The sequence below is a fragment of the Mixophyes fleayi genome, chromosome 11, assembly GCF_038048845.1.
Source record: "Mixophyes fleayi isolate aMixFle1 chromosome 11, aMixFle1.hap1, whole genome shotgun sequence".
Lineage (NCBI taxonomy): Eukaryota > Metazoa > Chordata > Amphibia > Anura > Limnodynastidae > Mixophyes > Mixophyes fleayi.
Window position 1 is genome coordinate 14,144,427 of NC_134412.1, and position 12,033 is coordinate 14,156,459.

Here is a 12,033-nt window from a genome sequence, read left to right on the forward strand (position 1 = left end):
GGCGACACTTGAAGAGATATAAGCTAAACCGAAGGGGCAACAAACGCAAACCTGACAAAAAATGAGTCCACTCTTTTTGCGCCTTTGCTCATCCTGTTCCACCTGACATCAGTGGTGGCTTTTGGAAGCTCTTGACCGACATGACACCAGATGAAATCTTGTTCACAGTCAAAAATGACTGATGCATCCTGCAGATGGGCAGCATCTATTCAACTGGGTTGATGCAGACATTGGCAGGTACAAGTACATCCGTCAGAAGGTTAGAGAAATAGCTCCTATGGCTGTGTGTTTATCAAATAAGACACATTTTTGGCAAAATACTGATATTTACCCTTGAAAACAGAAAATACAGCTGTTATTATTTGCAATATTTATTTATTATTTAGTGTGGTTACAATCATTGAAACTTTATGTTTTAATTTGGTGGAATGCAATCAAAACGTTTATTTTCGATTTCTTCTAAAGTAATAAATGGACAAAATTTATATTTGCAGAACAGAGGGGAAATGCAGCCTTTGTAAGCGAAGATTCTAACGTTATTACCTACAAATAAAGAATATTTAGTATCACATAAAATATAATATTGAAGCGATTGCAGTGTATAACAATGTACAGTGTTGTACAAAATGTTTTCATCATGCTTAGAGTATGCATAAAGGTAAATGTTCCCATTGGGTTCGGTGAGATTACATTTTTATTAAAAGATTATGGATTAAAGATACAATCCGTGTTAGACCAAATTGGATCAGATTAACCAATTACCACTAAATGTAGAAATAAAATAAGGATATTTACCAAAGTATCTAATACTGACTTTAAGCAATAAAGCTGTCTTAAACTAAACTTGTTAGAATTAATATACCATTCAATTATAATGTAGGCAAGATATGTGGCTCCAATTGTGACAATGTAAAATCCACCCAATGGAGGCATTCTAATTACATCCATACTCCATGCTACAGCTACGTTCATCACTGTGACCATTAATTGGCTTAATCCTCCTTACAATGGAAATATTGGGCCTGAGTCATTAAGGAAAGTAAGGCATAATAAGGAGTAAATATTCTCTGGAACAGACCATGTTACAATGCAAGGGGTGCAAATTAGTTTATTATTTGGCACATAAGTTAAATATTGGCTGCTTTTTTCATGTAGCACACAAATATTTAATAGCTTTATTTTTACACTGAAATTTAAAGTAGATCTAAAACATGCCCTATCCCAACTATGTATCTGTCCCCACATTTTAAATTTACCTCCTCCTCCTACAATGCATCATGGTTTTGCCCAGGTGCAAAGTTACTCCTTTTTTATGCTTTGCTCTCCTTAATGCCTCAGGCCCATTGAGTTTATTCAGATGCGACCATTAAAGACAAGCAATTCTACCAGACATGAAAGTGGAAGATCAGCACAGCACAAACAGCATTAAGAACAAAAATGTTAAAGTATTTGGCCAGGAGAGTTTGTAGACATTTGTCACTGTACCATCTAAACTCCTAGCATCCTAGACTGCTCCCTGTTCTGCTGAGCCATAGACTTGCCATTGTTCCCTGCTTTACTCATAGGTTAACTATTCCCAATTGGTCCACCTCATTCCAGTATCAAATGCATCTTGGCAGAGATATTGGATAAGAGTGTTCGTAAATGGCACTCCCTGTGAGGGGATCGTGTCTCTCACCCTGTGTACCATAGAGACGTATAGTAATATATATATATATATTCATATATATATATATATATATATATATATATATATATATACATTGACATGTGGTTCAACTAAATCAGTTTGGCTGGGTAGATTGTAGTGAATCTTAAGTATATTGTGGGTGTGGCCTAAAGTGTCCCAATAGTGTAATTGCCAATGTTTGTAGGTATGTAACATTGCAACTGGTAACTCTCCACAATAAAGTGTCATAAACCAACAGGCTTTTTAAATTTATATATTGAAATACATTACCTGGATCTTTGATTTTTCCAATATAATCAGCACATAGGTCACCTGGATGAAAACATTGCTCTGTATCATTGCTTATACATTCTGTGAACCCATCTCCAATGCAGATAGGGCATATTTTTCCTTTACGTTCTATGTTCTCAGGGGGCACTAGAAACGTTACATAAATTAATATGAAAAGTTATTATAACAAGCACTGTTGATTAAGTGAATCATTAATTATTAATAGAAATTACAGCTATTGTTATTACATTTACTTAACTTGATTTTACCCCCACTAATAGACTGAATGGTGCCTGAAAGATAACATAACAGCATAGGAAGTAATTTTTAACTACAGATGGACATTTACGAATGACATTTCAACTCACAGAAAAGGGGAAAGTAGTATGAAATACATTAATAAACTACTTGAAATATAATTCTGTACTTCGAAAACAAGATCTAATTTATATTTTTTATTATTTATAAGAACTTGCTTAGTTTAGGGATTTCCATCTCCGAATCTGTGAAGGAGCTCCTATATCGCAGCTGATGACGCAGTCGAAGTGGGCAGAGCTTGAACCACGTATAATGGCCACTAGCATTCCACTGATGTTTACATGCATTGAACTTAAGTGCAGATTAATATATGAACTGACTGAAAGCCAGAGAATTTCAAACAAAGAAATTGTCTCTCACATGTGGCATTTAGCAGAGAACATATCAGAAAAAGAATTCGTCTCTCACATGTGCTCACAGAATGGAAAACACAGCTTAGAAACACAGGGCAGTGAGTCATCATTGCAGGCAGTGTCCAGTTGTGTGGGTCTGGTAAAGCTCACAACCCCCACCTGAAGCAATGCATTCTGGATAAAGGTTTATAAATGGCTGAAGCAGACAAAACTGTTTCTTTTGATTACAACACATACATACCTGGAAGTTAGGACATCTCTTCCACTTGGAGCCTACAGGATACACACTCCACAGTAAGCTTATACCCTATCTGTCTATATCTGCCTGCATCTTATATACTCTGCCTGCATTTTCAACTTCTTATATCTGTCTGTATCAGCCTGCATCTATCCATCTTTACTGTTAACTTTTATCTTCTTTTTATACTTTGCTTGCATCTATTTTATCAATTAATATACTTTGCTTGTATGTATATGTAGAGATTCTATCTATTTCTATTAACTTTCTAAATCTTTAAGTAACCTTTTCACACATGTTTTACAAAGGCTAGCTCCTCTCTCTCTCTCCCCACTCCTGAAGTATGAATATCGTGGCTGTTGAATCTGTAATGTATTATCTGTATTGTATGTATACATTTATGTACTGTATGTTTGATTATTTTTGTAAAGTAAAAGACTTGTACCTTTCCGTCTGTTTTGTATGTTTAGATAACTGGAATGAATAGGATGAATGGACGTACAGCAGGGTTTCCCAAACCCAGTCCTCAGGGCTCCCTAACAGTGCAGGTTTTCCATATATCCTTGCTTAAGCACAGGTGTATTCATTACTGACTGACACATTGTAATAGATCCCCAGGTGGTCCTAATTATGTCACATGTGATCCTGAAAACCTGCACTGTTGGGGAGCCCTGAGGACTGGGTTTGGGAAACCCTGACGTACAGTCAAGACCATAAATATTGGGACATAGACACAATTCTCATATTTTGGGCTCTATACACCACCACCATGGATTTGAAATTAAACTAACAAGATGTGCTTTAACTGCAGACTTTCAGCTTTAATTTGAGGGTATTTACATCCAAATCAGGTGAACGGTGTAGGAATTACAACATTTTCTATATGTGCCTCCCACTTTTTAAGGGACCAAAAGTAATGGGACAAACTAAACAATCCTACATCAAACTTTCACTTTTTAATACTTTATTGCAAATCCTTTGCAGTCAATTACAGCCTGAAGTCTGGAAGGCATAGACATCACCAGACGCTGGGTTTCATCCCTGGTTATGCTCTGCCAGGCCTCTACTGCAAATGTCTCCAGTTCCTGCTTGTTCTTGGGGCATTTTCCCTTTAGTTTTGCCTTCATCAAGTGAAATGCATGCTCAATCGGATTCAGGTCAAGTGATTGACTTGGCCATTGCATAACATTGCACTTGTTAACCTTAAAAAACTCTTTGGTTGCTTTTGCAGTATGCTTCGGGTCATTGTCCATCTGCACTGTGAAGTGCCGTCCAATGAGTTCTGAAGCATTTGACTGAATATGAGCAGATAATATTGCCTGAAACATTTCAGGATTCATCCTGCTGCTTTTGTCAGCAGTCACATCATCAATAAATACAAGGGAACCAGTTCCATTGGCAGCCATACATGCCCACGCCATGATACTACCACCACCATGCTTCACTGATGAGGTGGTATGTTTTGGATCATGAGCAGTTCCTTTCCTTCTCCATACTCTTCTCTTCCCATCACTCTGGTACAAGTTGATCTTTGTCTCATCTGTCCATAGGATGTTGTTCCAGAACTGTAATGGCTTTTTTAGATGTTTTTTGCCTAACTCTAATCTGGTCTTCCTGTTTTTTTGGCTCACAAATGGTTTACATCTTGTGGTGCACCCTCTATATGCACTCTTGTGAAGTCTTCTCTTGATTGTTGACTTTGACACATATACACCTACCTCCTGGAGAGTGTTCTTGATTTGCACAACTGTTGTGTAGGGGTTTTTCTTCACCAGGGAAAAAATTCTTCTGTCATCCACCACAGTTGTTTTCCGTGGTCTTCCGGGTCTTTTGGTGTTGCTGAGCTCTCCGGTGCGTTCTTTCTTTTTTAAGAATGTTCCAAACAGTTGATTTGGCCACACCTAATGTTTTTGCTATCTCTCTGATGGGTTTGTTTTGATTTCTCAGCCTAATGATGGCTTGCTTCACTGATAGTGACAGCTCTTTGGATCTCATATTGAGAGTCAACAGCAACAGATTCCAAATGCAAATGTCACACCTAGAATCAACTTCAGACTGTTTACCTGCTTAATTGATGATGAAATAACGAGGGAATAGCCCACACATGTCCATGAACTAGCTTTTGAGTCGATTGTTCCATTACTTTTGGTCCCTTAAAAAGTGGGAGGCACATATAGAAACCATTGTAATTCCTACACCGTTCACCTGATTTGGATGTAAATACCCTCAAATTAAAGCTGAAAGTTTGCAGTTAAAGCACATCTTGTTAGTTTCATTTCAAATCCATTGTGGTGGTGTATAGAGCCCAAAATATGAGAATTGTGTTGATGTCCCAATATTTATGGTTTTGACTGTATGCAATTAATATCAATTCAAATTGACATGGACGCATGCTCAGTTACATATTTCATCTTTTGCAGGTGTTGGTGCAAATATATACAATGATGATCACTGTCAGCAGCACTAACTAGCTTCTGATTGACTATTTGCAGATTTTCCTCTAATGTATAGTACCAAATTCATCAACATCGCAGCTATAGTAGAGGCAATAATTAAATTAATTAGTTGCCATTTATTTGCATTATTTATTTGTAATTTCCATATGTATATATTTTACTGTAGATATTGGTAGATGCATAGTTACATAGTAAGGTTGAAAAAGACATAAGTTCATCAAGGTAAATATTTCATACATACTAACTGTGTTGATTCAGAGGAACCCAAAGCAACCGCCCACCCCCTCCCCAGTGCGACTGTTAAGAAAGGTTTAATCTTCAATTTATTTACCCCATTTTATTATACTTATTGAAGATTAGGGAAATAAGTACATACTTTTGTAGTCATCTGTGTTGCAGTTATCCTTTGAGCAGCAATGGATGTTAACTCTTACAGTTACATCATTGAAATTTGAGGAATATAGTCCGTCACATGGGAAGCCTGGATTGCAATCTCTTTTAATTGAGTGATAAGTGTCTCCTTGGGGATGATAGATAATATCACTTTTATTTCACAGTAGAGGCTACATTATTCCTTATAATACACAATTTTTTATTTGAAACAACGCAAGGCAGTTAGTTATATATTCCATTATAAAGCACTTGGATGTGACAAGTGATACAAGTACATCACTACTTTCCAATGTTGCATTCGGGGCTGTAGCAAAACATGATACTGATGTGAGCAGCATTTAGTTTAATGCTTATATCATCCCTTTTACAAACTACCACAAATATGACTGGATTGCACTTAAAATAGACAAATATGGTCTTTTTTATGCAGTAGTAAATCTACTACTAAGGTAAATACCATGGATTAAAATTAAGCATCATGAAAATTGTCATTTAAATCTTAATCTCCTTTATTGGTGCCTCATACCTTGAAGCTTGAGACAGCTGCCTTATGTTGCCTCATTATGGTCACACTTTTAGATGTAAATGTTCCAAACTTGTATGTTGAGCAAAATGCCCCAAAACGTTTAGAAGATCTAGTTGGGAAAGCCAAATTATCTTAATTGTATGTACAATGCAATGAAAAGTACTGTCAACACAGCAGCAGTCTCCAATAATTATAGTTTCCGAAGCATCCTTCATCACAGTGTTATTTTCTATAGAGATAGATTATTTCTTGTGTCCATTCTCATAAGCACCCATGTGGTTCTTCTACTAAATGACTGAAAACTTACTGTATTGATGGAGTTCAGAAGCTACCATGCATTGAGTAGAGTTAGGACAATCAACTGACTCTCCTTCACATGTGTCACTGTTTACTTGGACGCACTGGTAACATTGAATGGCATCAGCTAGGAGAAAGAATATCAATTATATTAAATAATGAGAACATTATCATTTGAAAAATGTGCTTAAAATTGATAACTTATTAACATTATTAATATTGGACACACAAAACTATTTATCTTACAATGTAGCAAGTTACCTGAACAGGAAATACAAGAATAAATAAAATATTAGTAAGATATTCTGTTTTTTTCCAAAGAAATTTAGACATTGACTGCTGAAAAAAGCCCATCGGTCCATCCACTCTGTTATTTGATTTAGTGTTTTAACAATAGCAATATACTTGGTTCTTACAAACTTGAATGCTTTTACCATAATAACAGTCATTTCAGGTTAATTAACTGATAAATCTGATGAGTCCAGATGCCCACACCATTTGTCATATATAGTTATGCATAAATGCAACATCACATGGCTGTATGCAACCTTCAAATTATATTAGTCTTAAAGAGTATATCCACACTGCTGTCACTGTGTGTGTGTGTGTGTGTACTTCCTATACCTGTGGGGGCAATGATACGCTTACCCACCAACACTGTGGGGACCTTAGACATAATCGGGATGCAAAATGCGGCCCCCACGAATCTGACTATGCTTGAGAATGCAGAAGACCCTTTCTAATATAACCAGCATGACAATTTGGCATGTCCCAATGAGTCAGTTTGTCAGGCAAAAAGTCTGTGTATATGCGTGGAGCAAAAGTGTATGTACTCCACCATTGGCCATTAGTGGAACTGCAGTTTCATAAACACTTTTGAAACCTGCAAAGATCCACCAGGGTCCTCAGTGCACCAGAGGAAAGGTGATCACGGCTGCTCTCCTGATTACACATAACTGGAAGCAGAGAGAGAGAGTCCATCACAGCTTTCTACTGCCTAAAGGAAAATAGAAACAGTGGGGCATGAACTGTGGGGAATGACAGCCATATTGTCTATGTAATATATAGACAATTATCTATATCTTTTTTATTTTTAATGGTAAATATGAATATTCTCAGTGCATTGGTGGCAGCTCTGATTATTGTCCAGAGGAGAATGGTTCAGACACCAGCTACAGCAGTGATGAGATACCATTACAGGGAAATGTTACAGAAATACAAACAGAGACATGTTCTACACACAATGATTCTCTACCTGATAGCAACATTATTTTAAATATAAAAGACTGGAGATCTGATGTAGTGTCTGTTCAAACACTTTCCAAAAAAAAGTTATGGATCAATATTGTTTATCAGAAAGCAGTATGTCTATATTGTGAGAAACCTATCTCAAAAGTGACTGGTATGTTGAACATGTTCGTCGTAATAAAATTGAAGTTGCAAAGGCCCTTAAATATCCCAAGTACTGAAAGAAAAGGGGAAGCCTTTTGAACAACCTTCTCTGAACTATATGTTCCACTGAAATACTTCTTTTGTCATCACCATCTCAGGCAATGTCCCATCTTACCACCATTGTTGCTAAGGCTAAACTTTTACTAACTCTGCCTACTTTGTGTTCACCCTGTCTAGAGTTCTTAGAATTTTTTCCAGGGCACTTTACGTTCCCCATCTTTCAAAACCATCTTCTTCTCTCATCACTTCAGAACAGCTGCATCACTTTGTAAATCCCTACACTGGCTTCCTGTATACTTCAGAATCCAGTTCAAATTACTCACCCTTACCTACAAAGCCCTCAACAACACTACCCGTGCATACATCTCAAATCTCATATCAAAATACTCTTCTTCCTGCCCTCTTAGATCTACCTCTGACCTGTGCCTTGTCTCGTCTCTGGTAACCACCTCTCACTCTCGCCTACAAGACTTCTCTCGTGCTGCTCCCCACTTGTGAATTTCCCAACAACGCTCAATCAGACTTTCCCACAACCTTCAAATCTTTAGATGCTCTTTGAAAACCCATTTCTTTTTTTAGAGGTGACCTTATCTCCAATAACACTATTCACACTAATGCACCCTCACAACTGTCCGAATCTCCACTCTGAGCCACATTTACTCCTCTTGTTTCAGCTCTGCCCTCTTCCACTTAGAATGTAAGCTCTCTAAACAGTAGGGTCATTCATACCCTTTGTTTTCATGTCTGTGTTTATTTTCTGTACCTTGTATGTCCCTGTTTTATGTATGTCCTGTTTTCCTTATTGTACGGTGCTGCGGAGCACTGTGACGCCTTACAAATCTACAATAATAATAATAATAATAATCCACCCAGTTCATGAGGATTGAAATCTAAGGAAAACAAGGTTCCAAAGTCCCAATCCTGCTAACACCGGCGATGCATAATGCAATGGAACTTCTTGTAGAGAAGTGTGAATAATGTGGAGTAACCACTGATCATGTCTACATGTTTGCAAGGCCATCTGTGTTTACATTTCAAAGGTTATTATTATAAACAACTTTTTGCACAGTGATGTGGAATTAAAATTCCCCAGACATACACAGTACCTGGAAAGCACAATTGTGTCACACATATCATGGCTGAACTATATGCACTGAAAGATGGAAACTATTTAGCTGTGAAATTTTACATAAAGAATTGGATAACAACTATAAAAAGAAAAATAATATTGGAATAAATCCACAGTTGCTGACTATTCCCCTTAATGCAGTGGCATAACTTGCTTGACTAGCCATCGTTAAAGTAATGTGGTAACAAAAATGCCCCTAAATGACTTATGCATTACATAAGAGGAGGTTAAACCCTTAGTCATCTGTAAGTGTGTTTATGGATGTCCTTAGACAGCAGGGATACATGAAGCCATCCTTGCAAAAGTCAGTCTTTTTACTTTAGGTCAAATTAAAGATCTCAAGTGATAACTCTGGTTACAAACACCACCTAAACATACCTATTTGATTGTCTTGTTGATAAGGTATTAGGAAAGGGTTGTGCCTATGAGTCATGTTCCAAACATGAGTACTCACTATGTACTAAAAACGAGTGTGTATGTGTGTATTGGGTCTCTTCATACTTTTAAATGGTATACCAGATATACTTAACAACTGCATTATTGTGTGTTAATCCTAACCTGGGCACCTTAAAAAACTTCTAATTTCCAATAAATATGCATGTACACAGGGGCAGGCTTGGCTGGGGGGCAGGGAAACATCTGCCCCCCGGGCAAGTCTCATAGTGGGTTATCTTGGGCAAGGTCACTGGGCCACCTACATTTTTTTCCTTTAAAATGTTCTTAATAGGCTGCTGAGTAAAGTCTTATTCCCTGGGTGAAAAATTCCAATGCCTCCCTGTATGTACAGCAGGAATGGAGGGGATCTGCTGGTAATTAGTGACATTCATAGCTTGTCACAATGATAACTGTTCTTTTTATCAATTAGTTATGTTCTAACCTGTTTTTTATTTCTTTTTAGTTGATTTGTAGGTGTATCTGAGCAATAATGAAACAGTATACAGGCTACAATTTTTCAAGAAAACTACAGTAAATATAATTAAAAATTAAAATTAGGCTTACAACATTGACATTTGACAAATGCATATATAAATGTTCCTGTACTATCAGTTATTATCACCTGTAATTATTGATTACAAACTACATGGGAATCTCTGGTGTGTGTTTTAATAGATGTACAAATAGAAGCCTGACGTGGAAAAGTACTATAATGGGCAATCCGTTATTGTTCTCCAAAACTATTTAACTAATTATCTGTAAACCAAAAGTTAACAAAATTATTTTTGGGAATATTTAATTTATTTTTACTACTCCATTAAGGACAAATTAGGGAAAATATGTATAATGTCAACAGATTCTTACACTTAAAATTAAATCGGCTAAAGTGGAAGAAAAGAGAAAATCTTAAATTAAAAAATAATAGTAAACATCTTACCTGTCCATGTAATAGCACTGATAATGCTGAGAGAGATGAGGATGAATTCCATCTTAGAGTAAAGGGAACTTAGACACCCAATATGTAAATGGATTCACCTATTTTTGGGATACCTGTGACTATTGTATTTATGCACTGAAATCTGGAATGTGTAGTTCATTTTATTTGTCTATTGGCCCTCTTCCAAAATTTCCAGTTGTAAGCCCTATCTGGTTTGTTTGCAAATAAACACTGTGATATGTATTCTAACCATTGCATTGAGTTTGCCTAATATAAATGTAAGCCATTGAGTACATAGCCAGATCAGATATTTTAAATTATGTGTTTGTTTTAAAATGAGCAGATGTCTCCATGCACTCATAGAGCTATATGTTTCCATTGAGTATCTTAAGGCTTTTCTTAGAATAAGGTGCTGGGAAAAGCAAGCAGAGAAATTAATTGGAATCTGTGGAACATGACAGGGGACATCTGCATTAGATGACTAGGTGAGGGCTGGCTAGAGTTAGCAACTATCAATATATAATGTGTGTGCTTTGGAGGTTTTGCTCTTAATGTCGCCATGATTTTCTGTATAATATTATTTTATATTTTTTATAATTGGAATACTGACTAAAGCACAATAATATAATTTTATATTTTTCTTTTATTTAAAAATTAAAGGAATAAAGCTTTCAAAATGATGTGTAAAATATGAAGTGACCAAGTTGACCACCACACACACCACCCCAAGCCTAAAATTTTGTTGGGTTTAAAAGAAGTTTAAGAATAAAATATATTTCCATTTATTTGAATAGGACAATGGATGTCATGCTCCAATAAAGAGGTGCACAACTTGTGGTCTGGCATCCCAAATGAGGCTCCAGACATTTTTGAGATCCCTTGATTATCATAAATACAATACATTGTAATAGGAACCACAGATTTATAGCACAATACAGATATGACTGACCTATGGGGTCCCAGGTCAATGGCACACTTACATATGGAGCTCCAGAACAATAGGACACTGCCACATGGGGTCCCATAATAATGTCAGTCATACTGACACATGGGGTCCCAAAATATTAGCACTCTTGCACATGGACTCACAAAACAATGGCATGGTGCATGGGTTCCCAGAGCAATGTCATGCTGATATATTGTGTCCAAGACCAGCAGGTTTCTGAGACACGGGGTTCCAGATGATAAATGCTTGAACATCACTACTTCAATAAATTAGGGCTCTGATGAATGCTTTTGTCACACGCTGCTCATTCGGTTTCCATAGACAAAGACTGAGACATTCACCTGCGTCTCATTAGCAGACTTCAAACTCCTAAATCATGATCTGCGCATGTGCAGACTGATTACCTGTCTACCTCTAGCAAGATTCCTATTGGTTCCTGGTTTGGGCTCCAAACTTGAAAAGGCATTTCCTCCCTTTCCTCTGGGCCTGTTGATCAAGTTGCCTGTCTGATTAGGTTCCTACCTATTCCCCGAGCTCTCACCTGGATCGTCAGTGCCTTTGCTGTGTTGCTGTTACGGACTATACAGCTCAAG

The 12,033-nt window shown here is 36.9% G+C and overlaps 1 protein-coding gene across 1 annotated transcript; it reads right to left on the reverse strand.

Moving 5' to 3' along the window:
- Nucleotides 1-393: 393 nt before the first annotated feature.
- LOC142107982 (phospholipase A2 inhibitor gamma subunit B-like) lies at nucleotides 394-10,570 on the reverse strand. The gene is made up of 5 exons (XM_075191672.1): nucleotides 10,495-10,570; nucleotides 6,552-6,668; nucleotides 5,702-5,845; nucleotides 1,961-2,107; nucleotides 394-543 (listed from the first exon to the last, which is right to left on the reverse strand). Exons 1-5 carry the CDS (start codon nucleotides 10,544-10,546, stop codon nucleotides 416-418), a joined length of 588 nt encoding a protein of 195 aa, XP_075047773.1. The 5' UTR covers nucleotides 10,547-10,570; the 3' UTR covers nucleotides 394-415.
- Between the last annotated feature and the right edge of the window lie 1,463 nt (nucleotides 10,571-12,033).